We start from the raw sequence: 19,974 nt of genomic DNA on the forward strand, positions 1-19,974 counted from the left end.
GACTGGTGAAAGGCAGGTCCCAAGGTGGTAGGTGGAGATTATTATGCAAAGTGTTCCTAGTGACGTACATAGAGATGGGCAAAAGATTTGAACTCTATAACGACTCGTTTCAGCGATTCAGAGTCGACTCCTTACTTTAGAAGCCAATAACTTTATAAATCGTGTACTTTTTGGTTGAATTACTTTGCACATTGTTTACACTGATGGACAGCTACATCATACACTGTAATACAGGTAATTTTTGATTTCCCATCTGTGTGACTCTTTAACTTTTTAGAAGAGCTCGAAACGCCACATGTTGGAAAGCCTAGGGATTTCAAGAGTGATATAATGATACTAAGGAAACTGGTATTTCTTATATTATTTTAATGTATTCTCGTAATCCTAAACACTTGTTTTTGGGCCAAACACATCTAAAATTTTCTGCACTTTATTTTTTGTTATTTACGTAAAGCTGTGAATGAACCGGAAATCCCACACCTTCACGGAAAACAACTTCCACATTGCAAAAATAAGGTGGATAAATAAAAGCTCCTTAACTAAAGAAATTATCTAACTATTTCAACTACTTTATTAAAGTATTGTAACTGATTACATTTGATCACTTTTCTAAATTTCCAATGAATGTTTTCAGCTGTTAATCATTTTCAAACATTTAAACCAGGCAGGGTTAACCTTACAGTGCTCAGCACTGACTACTGTCAAAAATCATTTTAAAGCACAGCACCACAAAATCAGACTTTAGCTCATCTTTTTACTTTGAGATCATTCTAAGGGAAAATACAAATTTCAAATCATAACAACATATAGTTTAATAGCTATGATACTGAAATATTTTTTTAAATCAAATCTTTGCATAGCAATTATATCATGAAACAGTGGCATCTAACAATGCCTCTATTTAGTTTTTTTATCTGTGCACTTATTCATTTGCACTGTAAGCAATTCATTAAAGTACATAAATAAAATACATAAAATACAATGCTGATAGGATTATATCTATCCTATCTATTATATCGATCAGTACAGATATTTATTTGCACTGTAAAAAACAAATACATTACAAAACAAAGCAGCTCATTATCAGGACATTATCCATTCATTTTATTGACATTTCTATATGTGCACATTTTCTTTTATATCTTTTAGTATATCTCTACACTTCTTTTTTAGCTGCCATTTTCTCCTCTTTTTGCCCTTTTTTATGTCCTCTAGCTTTAGTTTTTGCTTGTTCACAAGGTCAGCATTGAGGAGCATCAGCTCCTTCAGGAAGTCTCTGGAGGGCTGGATGCGTCTCGACTTTATGACGTCATCAATGGCATCCTCCACCATCATGTCATGGCAGATCATCAGATATGCCAGAAACAGAGTCGCAGAGTGGTCGACACCCTGCTTGCAGCAAATCAACACCTTACCTGAGGAAACAAAAAAAGAAATATGGTCAAAAAAACTCATTAATAGACTATAACACACTTGATAATAGACAAGATATGGAGTGTGTTTGTGTCAGCCCTTACTTCCTGGCTTATTCACGGCCTTGTTAATGAATTTTGCAGCTGGCATGAAGCACTTGCTGATGTCAGAACAGTGTCTGTCCGTTGTAGGCAAGCTGTAATAATTGATGTGCAAGCCACTGTAATATCTGGACCCTGTATTGACTGTTCCTTCTAGATCTTCAACATAAGATTTTCCCAAGAAGTAGTTCAAGTCCTTTTTGGGCGCTGCAGCGTTCAGAATGTGAGTGATGCACATCTCCTGCAGCATATCTCGGTCTGTTGCAGCCTCTCTGCACAAGAACACAACAGCCTTGGTTAGTCTTTTATATAAAACTATTTACGTTGTAGAATAAATGACAGAACAATGAGAGAAGTACAATCGTGTTGCAGACTTACTCGTCTCCGATGAAGACCCTGGGCCAGACATTGGTGACATGTCTTTGTTTGAGCAGTGTACACTGCTTCAAACGATCCTCTAGTTGGAGCATGTTTAAAGGGACGTAGTTTTCCAAACTTGCAAGTTCAGATAACACTGTAGACTCTGGCTCAAGAATGCTTGGACTTGGTGCACCCAAATCCACTGGAGTAGGCAGATCCCATTCAGGTCGTGGCTTGAGAACGCTTGGACCCGGGAGGTACAATTCCACTGAATCAACCAGATCCTCTTCAGCGTCTGGCTCAGGGACACTTGAACCCGGGGCGTATAATTCCATCGAGTCCTTATCCCATTCACGTTCAAGAGGATCATCCAGATCCTCCTCAGAGTCCGGCTCAGGAACGCTAGGACTCGGGGTGTACAGTTCCACTGCATCAACCAGATCCCATTTAGGAGGAGCAACCAAATCCTCAATAGGTTTTGGTTCACGAACATTCAGATCCATCTCAGGCCATGCTGAGTTCGATCTGTCGTTCTGGAGGAAGGTTTTTTTCGTATTCCTCACTGTAGCATATTCTACTCTCTTTGTTACAACGAAGCCAAGAACTTTCTTATTCTTCGTGGCTTTGGTAGTTTCTGACAAAAGAAGAAAAACATACAATGTGGCATTAGAAACATCTCTCACCAGATTAAACATGATTAATTAGTCCAAATTGTAAGAAAACATTTCTATTTGCATCTTTTCACCTTTTGGGCTGGCACATGCTTCCTCTGGATCAACCAGATCCAGTTTAGGTTCAGAAGGAACCACGAGATCCAATTCAGGTTCAGGGATACACGATTGCTCGGTATCTAACAGATCCATTTCAGGTTCTGGCTTGGGAGCACTTGGATCTGGAACAAACGATTCCTTTGGATCGGGAAGATCCAATTCAGGTTGCCCAACAGTTTCTGGCATTTTTGTCTGGAAAACTGCAAATATTTGCTGGAAGATTGCCCCCATTTTCCTGGTTATCTCCCCAACAGTGAGTCCTGAAAAAAAAGAAGAAAACAAACTAGATAAGCCTTGTCTGAGAGTTTAAAAAAAAAAACTTTTAAAAGCTTGAAGTTTGAAAAACCTTTCAAACCCCACTATTTTTAGCAGATAGATCGAGAGAGTGGATGAACTCTAAACAAGGCATTACTTTCAAAAGTTTTCAGCGCTAAATGGAAATCTATCAGCGTTTGGAAGTCGCTACAGGAATTCCATAAGTCCATAATTTAGAAAAAATATATCAACCAAAATTCAAATCAGCCTAACGGTCACTGACAAATCTGGAGGTTGTAGCTTGAGAGCTCAACGAGGTGTAGGAAAACATTATAGGTCTTTGTCACAGCCAACATATAATAATTTACTATTAGAAACATCTCTAACAACACAAATAAACATGAATAAGACATATGCATGTCTTCACCTGTTGGACTGTTCTCAGCATCCAGGCCACCCTGATCATTGGCCTCTTCCACTGAAGGTCCTGCTGGGTCGCTCAGATCTTCAGAGACCAGTGTAGGACTCTTCAGCTCTGAGATGCTGTCGTTCCTGTTCATCTCCAGCTGCAAATCTTTTACTTCACAGACTGAGATGTTGTCACTAGCATTAACCTCCAGCTGCACACTCATCTCTCCTGGACTGCAGTATCTGCCTGAGACATGATCCACTGTCACAACCTCCAGCTGCACATCTAACTCTCGAGATGCACTGCCGCTGATAAGGTCGTAGATGTCATCAGTGATCTCAAACTCCAGCTGCACATCTTTATCATCTGATGCCCAGTAGCTGTCACCGAAGTAGAAGGCGTCATTGACGTAAACCTCCAGAAGCACCTCTCTCACGTCTGTGGACATTGTGTCTGTGGCTCTCATACTGACAGAGAAGTAATTCGTATCTGGTAATGTCAGTTTGAACTGTAATGTTATCTGATACACACTGTCTGTACAGATTAAATATATCTCGATCTATAAGGACTGGCGTTTGTACAAGTGTTGCTAGGTTTGTTTTCACAGAGTTCTCTCAGACAAACGTCTCTGTTGCGAACATCACTCAACTAAAAAGATTCTGCCAGGGCGAGTCCTTTTATACTGACTGGGTCTGTGACGTCATGAAACAGTGACGCGTCTCGTTCCAATTGCCATGGAAACGGATTGTTTACCAACGTCAGCATTTTCGCTTTGGCTCATTAGCTCAGAAAATAAATAATTATTTTTAATAGCGGGTTTCAACTATATTTCATATCGCGTTTATGTCCGCATTTGCTGCGATCCATCTCCAGCGACACAGCATGAAAAAAATCACATTTGACGTTACTATGTTTGAATGCAGTTTTACCATCAAAAAAGGTCTTTTGTAAGTCGCTCTGGATAAAAGCGTCTGCCAAATGAATAAATGTAAATGTAATGTAAATGTAAAAAATTATTAATTTAAGTTAAACAGTTCATTTTCATGTTTCATGACTGAATGAACTTGTAAGGCTACTGTAAGTACAAGACTTATGGTCTTTTCTGTCTAAAGTTACCTTAATTTGGACTGATTTGTTCGATACCAAATACATTTTGAAACAAAGTTATTTCTAATGTTTGTCAATCATTTTTGTTTAAATTAATTTAATTTATAACAGTTTTAAATAAAAAAATGCATAATGAAGGGTCATTCCCACAAAACGCGTTTTTGATGTTGACGCATTAGCGCGCGCTCACTTACAAACTCTCTCTCTCTTTCTCACACACACACACCACAGTAGGCTATTTTCATTTCAAGTGATGCCTAAAATCTTCTGTGTTCAAGACAGTACTGTGTGTTTGTTTATAGTGGATCATTTTCATATTTAACGTTACGTTATGAACTTGCAGCGGTCAAACGCATCCGTCAAGCGCAATGCAACAAAAACTCATTGCATTGAAAACATGCATTGAAAAATCTTGCAAATGTTTTATTCAAGCATGTTTTATTACTAAAATGTTCTTATTCTATTTGTATCTTTTTCTGGGGAAAAACTGGTATGTCAGACTAACTGAGACTTGTATACTGTTGCCCTATTGGTTTAAATGGATTTTATTTGCTCTTCTCATATAAGTGGCTTTGGATAAAAGCGTCTGCTAAATGATTAAATGTTAATGTTAAATGAATATTTATTAAATGGAATAAGCCAATCATCTAATGCCATGAATATGTAAATGTGTTATTTTATTATTTTTTCTAGCTTATTTTGTATTAAATAGATTTGTCTAGAGAGTACAATTCTTCATTTTTATTACGTGTCATTAAAAAGTCTATAAATATTCCTACTGGTGAACAACTGATATTTCGAAGGCTACATAACCCTAGGTTACGAAACCTCTACTGAAACCACTGACTCTGGCTGTTTGATTTGGTTTGATACACGATTCGAAACAAGTGATTCGTAAAGGTTCACGAAGCAGTGTGTTTCTAAAGCCCCAGTCACTGTACCGTTCAGACAGAACGAAACCTCTACGAGCTTTTGGAGCGGGAAAACACGCAAGGTTTAAGTTTTTTTTTTTTTTTAAGTTTACCTTCATTTAACTTTCCGTGATTTTAGAACGCCGTGACCTACGCAAGACTCGAGAAAACGCGCGAGCGCCTATCTAGCGTACGTTTAACATGGCTGTTTTTCTTTGCTTCCAGTTAGATTTTATATAGACTAAGTTACACCTATATGTAAAAATATAAAATAACTTACCATCAAATTAATGTTTTACACAGACGATTTTCCTGTTAGCAATCAAATTTTTACGGTATAATAATAATAATAAAAAAAACATTTCAGGCCAATTGTGCAAAGTGCCATTTACGTGTTCGTGTAATGCATCCCCTCACTTCTGCAGCTCGTTGTTTTTAGACTTTCTAAGACTCTTGTGTTGATCTCCTCTCCTCCTCTGCGTGGAAACACGAGGAACAGTCACTTCATTTTTCCTCACACTCCAAATTATATTCCTTCATTCCTTCAATACCCGCTCACTTTCTTTCTCCGTCCTGCTTTCATCAGAAACTCCCCTCAGGACTAGGTTTGCCAGCCGTCCCTTAAAATACGGAATCGTCCCGTATTTGAGAATAAAATAGCGCGTCCCGTTTTGAATCAATACGGCAAGGGGTTTGTCCCGTATTTTCGGAGTTGTCTTCAATTCAGCATCTCATGCAAATCATCCAACCGGCTTTCTGTGAAGAATCGTCCTGTTCAGCCTGATTTGGTAATACTCGCAGCCAACTCTTAAATTGATTGGTTTGTTTCAGGTTCACGGCCAATCAGAGTCGGAGGAGGGCGGGTCTCTTGGCAGAGAGTCGATTTGAAAGAATGGCGGAGGCTGCTCCAGATACACTTTATAATAAGGTTCATTTATTAAACATTAGTGTATTATCTAACATGAACTAACAATGACTAAGTAACACATTTGATGAATATTAGAGACTTCATTAAAAAATACAATAGAAAAATATTACCAACCCCAAACCCCAAACTTTTTAATGGTAGTGTATGTTTTGGGATCTGTGGTTTAGTTTTTGAATCCATCATGACGGTCAAGGGAATGCCTGTATACTACGACTCCTCTCCTCTCACCTGGTCCTCCTGCAGCAAGAAATGCATCACACGCTTTCTCGAGTGAGAACACACACTCATGTAGAGGAACATTGTAAGTGGAAGTAAGGAGTGCATTCATTCAAAAATCAAGATATGGTTCTAAAATATGTTGCTGATTTTAATAATGAAAAGGGCTATTCATGTTGTCAAGCCATTCATTCAGGCTCTTTCAGGGACGGACTGGGACTAGGCCCGGCCCAAAGCAATCGACGCGCGTAAAATCGACAACAACAACAACAACAACAACAATAACGCATGGCATGAGTGTCACAAGACTTTAATTGTGGCTCATGCATCCTATACCATCCAAATTATAGCAATAGCACTGATGTTGACTAGATGTTGAGCCGGAGTGGGTGTCTTTCTCTGCTCTTGGTCTAAGCTCAACCTGAATAAACAACGATGGAATGGATTTTTTTTTTAAAACAGGTTTTATTCCAAGATGGCAAGGAATAGTTTATATAATATCCTGTTATAACATTATATTTTACAATATATTCCATGCTGTCTTAAAATGAATTTGTTACTTAATAATCTTAATTTATGCAGTTATTAATTAATTAATCTTACTGAACAGATAATAATACCACATCTAAATGAAAATACACCATTACAAATGTAACTTCTGTATTCAAAATCTTCACTGGACTCGCCGATAGACGGAGCCAGGTGTGGACCTGAGAAGGTACGAGAGGTTTACTATAGATTTATATATAGGTTTACTAAAACGTTTGCATTACTATGCAATACTGCGTGTTTATGTGTGTCAGTGGTGAATCTCTGGTGAGTGTGTGATCGTAGAGAAGTTATCTGCTGTACTACCAGCAGAATACATATAGAGGGCACTCTTGTAACTCTTTTACAAACTATTTGGTATGTTGTCATAAATTGATGGCATCCTAAAACCAGTAGCATTTGCAACACGAAGGCGTGTGCCAGAAAACATCCCTCCTTTAGAGAGGTTTTTAATGTTTTTGAAATATGTCTCTTATGCTCACCAAAGATGCAAAGTCTAGTTAAAATACAGTAAGTGTTTTCTATTTTAATATATTTTAACATGAGATTTATTCCTGTAATGCAAAGCTGAATTTTCAGCATCATTACTCCAGTCTTCAGTCATGTGATCCTTCAGAAATCATACTAATATGCTGATTTACTCTTCAAGAAACATTTCTTATTATCATCAAATGAGCCTGAACCCGAACATCCTAGCATCGTAGTAATCAAGTCTAGTTGATTAAATTTAGTTCTTCCTCAAGGACTATTTGAATAAACACAACTGGCTACACAAATGTAAAGTGACTTGAGAAATAAAAGCATGTCCTTTGTTCAGTTGAACATCTGAGCCAAGATACTGTGTTAATGCACGCTGCGGCGGGTCGAGGCCTGTTCATTAACATAAAACTTCTTACATGTGGCTGCTTACAATTTTATAGTTTGTTGGTTCACATTCATAAAAGCCCCACTTTTATTAGCCAGCATTAGAGGCGTGTGGATTCCTGACACAAGTGTTTAGTTGTTGTTTGCTCTGTTTAATCAGTTGGAAAACAGCGTGAGTTTTGGATTATAGATTATTGCCTAAATACTATTTGATGTTTGCATGGTAAAAATACCAATTAATTATACATTTTAGGTGTTTTTTCTTCTTTGGGTCTAACGCCTTGTTCACACCAAGAATGAAAAGTATAAAGATAACTATATTATCGTCTTTATATTCCAAGTACATGCTCGTCTGCTGCTTTAAACTTTTGAGCTCATTATAGCAGGATTGATTTTGATGTCAGTGGTGGTTTTGAAGGCAAACATCAATGCCTTGAATTTTATGCGAGCAGCTATTGGAAGCCAGTGCAAACTGATAAACAGAGGTGTGACGTTTATTCTTTTTGGCTCATTAAAAATGTATCTTGCTGCCGCGTTCTGGATTAATTGTAAATGTTTGATAGAACTGACTGGAAGACCTGCCAAGAGGAAAATTATGAATTATAAATAATGAAACTTTTTTTATTGCAATTTATTTAAAAATGTAATTTATTCCTGTGATGCAAAGGTGAATTTTCAGCATCATTACTCCAGCGTTCAGTGTCACATGATGCTTCAGAAATGTCTTTACTTTGACTTTTGATCAATGTATATATACATCAGGTGGTGGGTGGGAGGATGGCAGACATGCTCAGCTACATGCGGTCCAAACGGAGTGAAAAAGCGCACAGTTCTGTGTGTGCGGACTGTGGCCGGAGAGGAGCGGGTTCTTCACCCTGGGGACTGCAAGCAGCTGCTCAAACCTAAACCTGTGACACCTTCCAACCGAGATGTACCATGTAGGTCCGAATGGACAGTGGGGAACTGGAATGAGGTGAGTAGTTGTCTTAAAAATTAACTTTATTTTCTTGTTTTTATTTCAAGAGCTCTTCATCAGGCACCAGTCTGATTTTTGAGTTCACTTGGCTCTTATAGATTTTTACATTGTACAGCCGCAGCTTGCAATCAACAGTTTAGCGTTTCTATTGCTTTTCAATACAACACACGATAAGACAGACTTATTCAACTTTTGCACTTATGCCTCGTGCTTGAAACATGGTTCTAAAAACCCGTCATCAAAGTAAAAGAATTTAAACTTAAAAAAAAAATGTGTCAAACTGGTGACTGGTGAAAGGCAGGTCCCAAGGTGGTAGGTGGAGATTATTATGCAAAGTGTTCCTAGTGACGTACATAGAGATGGGCAAAAGATTTGAACTCTATAACGACTCGTTTCAGCGATTCAGAGTCGACTCCTTACTTTAGAAGCCAATAACTTTATAAATCGTGTACTTTTTGGTTGAATTACTTTGCACATTGTTTACACTGATGGACAGCTACATCATACACTGTAATACAGGTAATTTTTGATTTCCCATCTGTGTGACTCTTTAACTTTTTAGAAGAGCTCGAAACGCCACATGTTGGAAAGCCTAGGGATTTCAAGAGTGATATAATGATACTAAGGAAACTGGTATTTCTTATATTATTTTAATGTATTCTCGTAATCCTAAACACTTGTTTTTGGGCCAAACACATCTAAAATTTTCTGCACTTTATTTTTTGTTATTTACGTAAAGCTGTGAATGAACCGGAAATCCCACACCTTCACGGAAAACAACTTCCACATTGCAAAAATAAGGTGGATAAATAAAAGCTCCTTAACTAAAGAAATTATCTAACTATTTCAACTACTTTATTAAAGTATTGTAACTGATTACATTTGATCACTTTTCTAAATTTCCAATGAATGTTTTCAGCTGTTAATCATTTTCAAACATTTAAACCAGGCAGGGTTAACCTTACAGTGCTCAGCACTGACTACTGTCAAAAATCATTTTAAAGCACAGCACCACAAAATCAGACTTTAGCTCATCTTTTTACTTTGAGATCATTCTAAGGGAAAATACAAATTTCAAATCATAACAACATATAGTTTAATAGCTATGATACTGAAATATTTTTTTAAATCAAATCTTTGCATAGCAATTATATCATGAAACAGTGGCATCTAACAATGCCTCTATTTAGTTTTTTTATCTGTGCACTTATTCATTTGCACTGTAAGCAATTCATTAAAGTACATAAATAAAATACATAAAATACAATGCTGATAGGATTATATCTATCCTATCTATTATATCGATCAGTACAGATATTTATTTGCACTGTAAAAAACAAATACATTACAAAACAAAGCAGCTCATTATCAGGACATTATCCATTCATTTTATTGACATTTCTATATGTGCACATTTTCTTTTATATCTTTTAGTATATCTCTACACTTCTTTTTTAGCTGCCATTTTCTCCTCTTTTTGCCCTTTTTTATGTCCTCTAGCTTTAGTTTTTGCTTGTTCACAAGGTCAGCATTGAGGAGCATCAGCTCCTTCAGGAAGTCTCTGGAGGGCTGGATGCGTCTCGACTTTATGACGTCATCAATGGCATCCTCCACCATCATGTCATGGCAGATCATCAGATATGCCAGAAACAGAGTCGCAGAGTGGTCGACACCCTGCTTGCAGCAAATCAACACCTTACCTGAGGAAACAAAAAAAGAAATATGGTCAAAAAAACTCATTAATAGACTATAACACACTTGATAATAGACAAGATATGGAGTGTGTTTGTGTCAGCCCTTACTTCCTGGCTTATTCACGGCCTTGTTAATGAATTTTGCAGCTGGCATGAAGCACTTGCTGATGTCAGAACAGTGTCTGTCCGTTGTAGGCAAGCTGTAATAATTGATGTGCAAGCCACTGTAATATCTGGACCCTGTATTGACTGTTCCTTCTAGATCTTCAACATAAGATTTTCCCAAGAAGTAGTTCAAGTCCTTTTTGGGCGCTGCAGCGTTCAGAATGTGAGTGATGCACATCTCCTGCAGCATATCTCGGTCTGTTGCAGCCTCTCTGCACAAGAACACAACAGCCTTGGTTAGTCTTTTATATAAAACTATTTACGTTGTAGAATAAATGACAGAACAATGAGAGAAGTACAATCGTGTTGCAGACTTACTCGTCTCCGATGAAGACCCTGGGCCAGACATTGGTGACATGTCTTTGTTTGAGCAGTGTACACTGCTTCAAACGATCCTCTAGTTGGAGCATGTTTAAAGGGACGTAGTTTTCCAAACTTGCAAGTTCAGATAACACTGTAGACTCTGGCTCAAGAATGCTTGGACTTGGTGCACCCAAATCCACTGGAGTAGGCAGATCCCATTCAGGTCGTGGCTTGAGAACGCTTGGACCCGGGAGGTACAATTCCACTGAATCAACCAGATCCTCTTCAGCGTCTGGCTCAGGGACACTTGAACCCGGGGCGTATAATTCCATCGAGTCCTTATCCCATTCACGTTCAAGAGGATCATCCAGATCCTCCTCAGAGTCCGGCTCAGGAACGCTAGGACTCGGGGTGTACAGTTCCACTGCATCAACCAGATCCCATTTAGGAGGAGCAACCAAATCCTCAATAGGTTTTGGTTCACGAACATTCAGATCCATCTCAGGCCATGCTGAGTTCGATCTGTCGTTCTGGAGGAAGGTTTTTTTCGTATTCCTCACTGTAGCATATTCTACTCTCTTTGTTACAACGAAGCCAAGAACTTTCTTATTCTTCGTGGCTTTGGTAGTTTCTGACAAAAGAAGAAAAACATACAATGTGGCATTAGAAACATCTCTCACCAGATTAAACATGATTAATTAGTCCAAATTGTAAGAAAACATTTCTATTTGCATCTTTTCACCTTTTGGGCTGGCACATGCTTCCTCTGGATCAACCAGATCCAGTTTAGGTTCAGAAGGAACCACGAGATCCAATTCAGGTTCAGGGATACACGATTGCTCGGTATCTAACAGATCCATTTCAGGTTCTGGCTTGGGAGCACTTGGATCTGGAACAAACGATTCCTTTGGATCGGGAAGATCCAATTCAGGTTGCCCAACAGTTTCTGGCATTTTTGTCTGGAAAACTGCAAATATTTGCTGGAAGATTGCCCCCATTTTCCTGGTTATCTCCCCAACAGTGAGTCCTGAAAAAAAAGAAGAAAACAAACTAGATAAGCCTTGTCTGAGAGTTTAAAAAAAAAAACTTTTAAAAGCTTGAAGTTTGAAAAACCTTTCAAACCCCACTATTTTTAGCAGATAGATTGAGAGAGTGGATGAACTCTAAACAAGGCATTACTTTCAAAAGTTTTCAGCGCTAAATGGAAATCTATCAGCGTTTGGAAGCCGGCTACAGGAATTCCATAAGTCCATAATTTAGAAAAAATATATCAACCAAAATTCAAATCAGCCTAACGGTCACTGACAAATCTGGAGGTTGTAGCTTGAGAGCTCAACGAGGTGTAGGAAAACATTATAGGTCTTTGTCACAGCCAACATATAATAATTTACTATTAGAAACATCTCTAACAACACAAATAAACATGAATAAGACATATGCATGTCTTCACCTGTTGGACTGTTCTCAGCATCCAGGCCACCCTGATCATTGGCCTCTTCCACTGAAGGTCCTGCTGGGTCGCTCAGATCTTCAGAGACCAGTGTAGGACTCTTCAGCTCTGAGATGCTGTCGTTCCTGTTCATCTCCAGCTGCAAATCTTTTACTTCACAGACTGAGATGTTGTCACTAGCATTAACCTCCAGCTGCACACTCATCTCTCCTGGACTGCAGTATCTGCCTGAGACATGATCCACTGTCACAACCTCCAGCTGCACATCTAACTCTCGAGATGCACTGCCGCTGATAAGGTCGTAGATGTCATCAGTGATCTCAAACTCCAGCTGCACATCTTTATCATCTGATGCCCAGTAGCTGTCACCGAAGTAGAAGGCGTCATTGACGTAAACCTCCAGAAGCACCTCTCTCACGTCTGTGGACATTGTGTCTGTGGCTCTCATACTGACAGAGAAGTAATTCGTATCTGGTAATGTCAGTTTGAACTGTAATGTTATCTGATACACACTGTCTGTACAGATTAAATATATCTCGATCTATACGGACTGGCGTTTGTACAAGTGTTGCTAGGTTTGTTTTCACAGAGTTCTCTCAGACAAACGTCTCTGTTGCGAACATCACTCAACTAAAAAGATTCTGCCAGGGCGAGTCCTTTTATACTGACTGGGTCTGTGACGTCATGAAACAGTGACGCGTCTCGTTCCAATTGCCATGGAAACGGATTGTTTACCAACGTCAGCATTTTCGCTTTGGCTCATTAGCTCAGAAAATAAATAATTATTTTTAATAGCGGGTTTCAACTATATTTCATATCGCGTTTATGTCCGCATTTGCTGCGATCCATCTCCAGCGACACAGCATGAAAAAAATCACATTTGACGTTACTATGTTTGAATGCAGTTTTACCATCAAAAAAGGTCTTTTGTAAGTCGCTCTGGATAAAAGCGTCTGCCAAATGAATAAATGTAAATGTAATGTAAATGTAAAAAATTATTAATTTAAGTTAAACAGTTCATTTTCATGTTTCATGACTGAATGAACTTGTAAGGCTACTGTAAGTACAAGACTTATGGTCTTTTCTGTCTAAAGTTACCTTAATTTGGACTGATTTGTTCGATACCAAATACATTTTGAAACAAAGTTATTTCTAATGTTTGTCAATCATTTTTGTTTAAATTAATTTAATTTATAACAGTTTTAAATAAAAAAATGCATAATGAAGGGTCATTCCCACAAAACGCGTTTTTGATGTTGACGCATTAGCGCGCGCTCACTTACAAACTCTCTCTCTCTTTCTCACACACACACACCACAGTAGGCTATTTTCATTTCAAGTGATGCCTAAAATCTTCTGTGTTCAAGACAGTACTGTGTGTTTGTTTATAGTGGATCATTTTCATATTTAACGTTACGTTATGAACTTGCAGCGGTCAAACGCATCCGTCAAGCGCAATGCAACAAAAACTCATTGCATTGAAAACATGCATTGAAAAATCTTGCAAATGTTTTATTCAAGCATGTTTTATTACTAAAATGTTCTTATTCTATTTGTATCTTTTTCTGGGGAAAAACTGGTATGTCAGACTAACTGAGACTTGTACTGTTGCAGGGCCGTGCAGAGACCTTTGGAGGGGCAGGTGCTCAAAGTATAAAAGGGGCACATGGAACAAGGCTTTAAAAAGCGCGGTTCAAAATATCAATACAGCAATATATTGTGATGCATTCCTTGCCAATTTGCGTATTGATATGGATGATTATGTATTGATACGGCAGCGAATGCTGTGATGCAGTTTTGAAAAAGAAAAAGATTAGAAGAGACAATTTTAAGTTTAAAAGTAAAAAAGTCTACATTTGCCTCTTTTTCTTCCTCTATCTCCATCTCCTCATCTGATCTATTACTTTCCAGTCTCTGTCCATCAAGGAACAAGGCACAATCTACTATTTCATTATCAATCTATTATTTTAACCATCACTACTACTCTTGCACCTAATCAATAAGTCCACCTTAAATATTGATACAAAACAATAAACAACTGAGTCATGCTATGAAAGCACTGTATAACTTATATAGGCTTATGTTTTATTTATTTTTCCTTTTTATTCAAAACAATTCCAAACTTGCTTAATATATCAGGAAATATCTCGATTCTCAAACGTGTAAGTAAACGCGTTTTGCACCTTTATAGATTGTTATTTGATCAATAAATGGAAAGGTAGTGTAATCTATTAACTACACATAAAACCCCGACTTTTTACTTAAGTGCCATATCATGCCATAAAATATTTTTAATACGACTGAATTTGCATTTAATGTAAATTTTAATAACAATATTGTAAGTTACTTATTTTAACTCTTTCATTTTGCAGAGAGTAAAGAACATTTACATTATCAAATAACATTTACATTCAGTCCAGGCACTCTCAAAAACTCCCATTAAAATCACTGAAGCACTTTATATTACATTATGCACATCAGGATTGTTTTTAGTTTTTTCTCTCTCTCTCTCTCTAAAGAAAGAATTCGCTAAATAATTCAGTCAGCGAGCAAGTGAACAAAAACACCGCGTTTCATGATGACTCTTCTGCACGTACCCGATTGGCCATTGCATTCGCGCAACAGAACCCTTGATTGGTTATCATCATGAAGCGTTGTTAGAACGTCTCTGGCTCAGCGCCAGCCAGCGAACACAGATTTGAATTTAGCAGCTGATGCTGTGCACTGAACGATCTAATCACAACAGTGTGATTATATCAAATATATAAAAAATATTATTCTGCTGTTTTTTTTTTTTTGTCGCTTGGAAGCTGCATTTAAAATCAACTTGGCTCAGAAATCTTTGAATGGGCATGACGCCTCTGCCCCTCGATGCCTGTGAAACGTTTCTCCCTCAAACAGCACGCTAACGTTACTCTACACTACAGGCTACACACCGCAATATAAACAACATATCTGCATGTTCTCACATCACGTCGTTCTTGTAAAATAATAATAAGTAAATACATATCAAAATCACTTCGCTGAGAATGAAACACAACTTACCAGCTTCCGCGGTAATGAAAATATCCTCTGACAATTAAAAAATGCGCTGCGGCGTGACAAATTGTCCCGGTTGGATGAGGAGGTCGTCGTCGTCGTCAGGTCAAAGGTCATCATGTTGGTCATCTTATTGACGGCTAAATTATTATTCAAAATTTTACTAATATTTAGATTGTGCATGAACAGGCATTCACAAAAGGAAACGTTATTACAAAAAAAAATAAATTAGAGGAAATTTTGCTTTGACAAAAGGGCACTTTGGGCACCAAAGGGCAAAGGGGCAGGTGCTCAAGCACCCAACGCCCCCCCCCCCCCCCCCCTGCACGTGCCTGCTATGCAATACTGCGTGTTTATTATGTGTGTCAGTGGTGAATCTCTGGTGAGCGTGTGATCGTAGAGAAGTTATCTGCTGTACTACCAGCAGAATACATATAGAGGGCACTCTTGTAACTCTTTTACAAACTATTTGGTATGTTGTCATAAATTGATGGCATCCTAAAACCACTCCATTTTTGGTTTTTAAGTAACCACTTGTGAATTTCCTCAATTTCAATCCCTCCACCTTCTCTGTCTTTTCTTGTACATTTTGGTGATGATGATCTATAGCATTTGCAACAACGAAGCCGTGTGCCAGAAAACATCCCTCCTTTAGAGAGGTTTTTAATGTTTTTGAAATATGTCTCTTATGCTCACCAAAGATGCAAAGTCTAGTTAAAATACAGTAAGGGTTTTCTATTTTAATATATTTTAACATGAGATTTATTCCTGTGATGCAAAGCTGAATTTTCAGCATCATTACTCCAGTCTTCAGTCATGTGATCCTTCAGAAATCATACTAATATGCTGATTTACTCTTCAAGAAACATTTCTTATTATCATCAAATGAGCCTGAACCCGAACATCCTAGCATCGTAGTAATCAAGTCTAGTTGATTAAATTTAGTTCTTCCTCAAGGACTATTTGAATAAACACAACTGGCTACACAAATGTAAAGTGACTTGAGAAATAAAAGCATGTCCTTTGTTCAGTTGAACATCTGAGCCAAGATACTGTGTTAATGCACGCTGCGGCGGGTCGAGGCCTGTTCATTAACATAAAACTTCTTACATGTGGCTGCTTACAATTTTATAGTTTGTTGGTTCACATTCATAAAAGCCCCACTTTTATTAGCCAGCATTAGAGGCGTGTGGATTCCTGACACAAGTGTTTAGTTGTTGTTTGCTCTGTTTAATCAGTTGGAAAACAGCGTGAGTTTTGGATTATAGATTATTGCCTAAATACTATTTGATGTTTGCATGGTAAAAATACCAATTAATTATACATTTTAGGTGTTTTTTCTTCTTTGGGTCTAACGCCTTGTTCACACCAAGAATGAAAAGTATAAAGATAACTATATTATCGTCTTTATATTCCAAGTACATGCTCGTCTGCTGCTTTAAACTTTTGAGCTCATTATAGCAGGATTGATTTTGATGTCAGTGGTGGTTTTGAAGGCAAACATCAATGCCTTGAATTTTATGCGAGCAGCTATTGGAAGCCAGTGCAAACTGATAAACAGAGGTGTGACGTTTATTCTTTTTGGCTCATTAAAAATGTATCTTGCTGCCGCGTTCTGGATTAATTGTAAAGGTTTGATAGAACTGACTGGAAGACCTGCCAAGAGGAAAATTATGAATTATAAATTATGAAACTTTTTTTATTGCAATTTATTTAAAAATGTAATTTATTCCTGTGATGCAAAGCTGAATTTTCAGCATCATTACTCCAGCGTTCAGTGTCACATGATGTTTCAGAAATGTCTTTACTTTGACTTTTGATCAATGTATATATACATCAGGTGGTGGGTGGGAGGATGGCAGACATGCTCAGCTACATGCGGTCCAAACGGAGTGAAAAAGCGCACAGTTCTGTGTGTGCGGACTGTGGCCGGAGAGGAGCGGGTTCTTCACCCTGGGGACTGCAAGCAGCTGCTCAAACCTAAACCTGTGACACCTTCCAACCGAGATGTACCATGTAGGTCCGAATGGACAGTGGGGAACTGGAATGAGGTGAGTAGTTGTCTTAAAAATTAACTTTATTTTCTTGTTTTTATTTCAAGAGCTCTTCATCAGGCACCAGTCTGATTTTTATGTGGATCATCCTGAAAAAGTGGACTGGAATGGGAAGATAATCTCATCTCAATCTCACATCACTTCACTGACAGGCGACATAAGAGGGACCTGAATTCAGCAGAGAGACGAGTGTTTTACAGACTTAACTACAAAGGTCAAGAGTTCACTTGACTCTTATAGATTTTTACATTGTACAGCCGCAGGTTTCAATCAACAGTTTAGCATTTCTTTTGCTTTTCAATACAACACACGATAAGACAGACTTATTCAACTTTTGCACTTATGCCTCGTGCGTGAAACTTGGTTCTAAAAACCTGTAAGAGCCATATGTTATTCATTTTATTTGTTTTTTATATAGAGGTGGAATAAATAAATAATTGTGTGTTAAGAATTGTAAATAATTCTAGAAGTAAATAATTGAATATGTGCATTATATTTCATATTGACAATGATGTCATTTCCGGCCAGGGCCGTTAGTTTTTTTTTGTGATGCAATATTGAAGCGAAACAGTTTTTTGACCGTGTAACATTTTTCCAGTTAATTTTGTTATTAAACTTTACCTAAAGAAAGTTTCTGGACTACGGAATGTTATTCGAGTGCAAATCACGCTTATACATGAGAAAGAAGTAAAAAGGATAAAAATTTGACGGATTGCAATCACAAAGAAAGTCAAAAAACTCGCAATGAAAAGAAAAGAAAGTGTGCGGAAGGTGCGCATTGATTCGACGTTAAAGACATCATCAAGGAAATCAACGTCGGTGTTTGAACACTGAAATGTTTAACGATCGTGGAATATGAATAGTGGACAGTGCTTTATTCTCCAGTGGATTTAAAACTGCGTCACAGAGAAGAACGTCGCTACTTGTTAAAGTTCGGCTCTTTTGATTGAGGTAACGGACTTTAAATCAGCTATAAAAAGGCAATGCATGTTTGAAGAAACTGGAATGTATACGATTGATACAGAAAGGTGCTTTGCGTACTTTTAATCGTCTGCAAGCAGTTTGTGCATTGATTGAATTAAGATGGCTGAAGAGGGAGAGGACGTTGCACTTTCTGAACACAAGAGGGCGCCTAAACCCACTGAAAGAGCGTTGGAAGAACAGCTTCATCGACGCATTGGACTAAGAAGAGCGAAATTATCTGCTCTTACCAGTAAAAGCAAAGCCATTGAAAGGTTGATGATTGATGAAGAAAATCTGCAGAATGTACAAGATTTGATGCAACTTGACTTTGCACAATTGCTAAACGAATTTACTGAGTTAAATTTGCAAGTACAAGATCTTTTGCCTGAAGATGAAAAGATTGCAGATCAACAAAATTGGTTTCAGCCTAAATTGGACTCCCTGAGAGAATTTGAAAAGAAAACAGGAAACTGGATAGCTGCTGTTGGTGATAAAAAAGGCCAAAAAGATAATGTTGATATGGAGGATGATGTTAGTCCTCACGACAGTGTCTCACAGGTATCTGCAAACAAGAGTGAATCTAAAAAACATGATTCAGATGTTGGAAGTGGATCAGTTTCCTCCTCAGTATCATCAGCTTGCGCAAGAGAAGAATCAAAACGTGCAGCTCTGCTAGCAAGGGCAGCATCCCTTAAGAAGAAACAACAACTTGAAATTGAAAAAATGCAACTTAAAGCAAAAATGGAGGAACTTGAAATAGAAACAGCTCTTGCAGAAAGCAATGCTAAATTAAAGGTCCTAAAAGAGTATGAACGATCAGATGAGGGCAGAAGCAGTGTACAATCTAAGCCAAGGAGGGGAATCCACCAGAAGTATTCAGAGCTGAAAACAGAACTGAGTAATGATTCACCAGGTCATTCATCTGTGGAAAAAACTCAAATGAAGGCCATCTCAAGCCCAGTGTTACTTGCACCACCATTTGACGCATCAAGAGCCACAGGCCACAGTAACAATCGTCAAACAGATGACAGCCTTATTCAAATTATGCAGAAGCAAAATTACTTGACTGAATTACTTGTGAAACAGCAAAGACAAATTCAGCTTCCAAGTAAAGACATTCAAGTGTTTACTGGTGATCCACTGACTTTCAAATCTTTTATCAGGTCCTTTGAACATACCATAGAACACCAGATAGACAATGAAAAAGACAAGTTATATTACCTTGAACAGTATACCGCTGGGGAGCCACAAGAGATTGTAAGAAGCTGTGAATATATGCCTTCAAGCAGAGGTTTCAAGGAAGCAAAACGATTGCTCCAAAGACATTATGGAGACGAGCTAATCATAGCTAGTGCTTATATTGATAAAGCTTTAAAGTGGCCTCAGATCAAGTCTGATGATGGTAAAGCTTTGAGTGCGTATGCTCTGTTCCTGATTGGTTGTCGGA

General features: G+C 38.0%; 2 protein-coding genes across 2 annotated transcripts in view; both read right to left on the reverse strand.

The window, feature by feature from the left end:
* The window catches only part of LOC128014624 (uncharacterized), a 65,513-nt gene that overhangs the window by 8,608 nt on the left and 36,931 nt on the right, over positions 1–19,974 (reverse strand). The window lies entirely within an intron of this gene.
* Positions 10,022–11,975, reverse strand: LOC128014649 (uncharacterized). The gene is made up of 4 exons (XM_052598352.1): positions 11,764–11,975; positions 11,037–11,652; positions 10,662–10,930; positions 10,022–10,559 (listed from the first exon to the last, which is right to left on the reverse strand). The coding sequence occupies exons 1-4, from the start codon at positions 11,972–11,974 to the stop codon at positions 10,261–10,263; spliced, it is 1,395 nt and encodes a 464-aa protein (XP_052454312.1). The 5' UTR covers position 11,975; the 3' UTR covers positions 10,022–10,260.

Source organism: Carassius gibelio, chromosome A5 (genome assembly GCF_023724105.1).
Source record: "Carassius gibelio isolate Cgi1373 ecotype wild population from Czech Republic chromosome A5, carGib1.2-hapl.c, whole genome shotgun sequence".
Lineage (NCBI taxonomy): Eukaryota > Metazoa > Chordata > Actinopteri > Cypriniformes > Cyprinidae > Carassius > Carassius gibelio.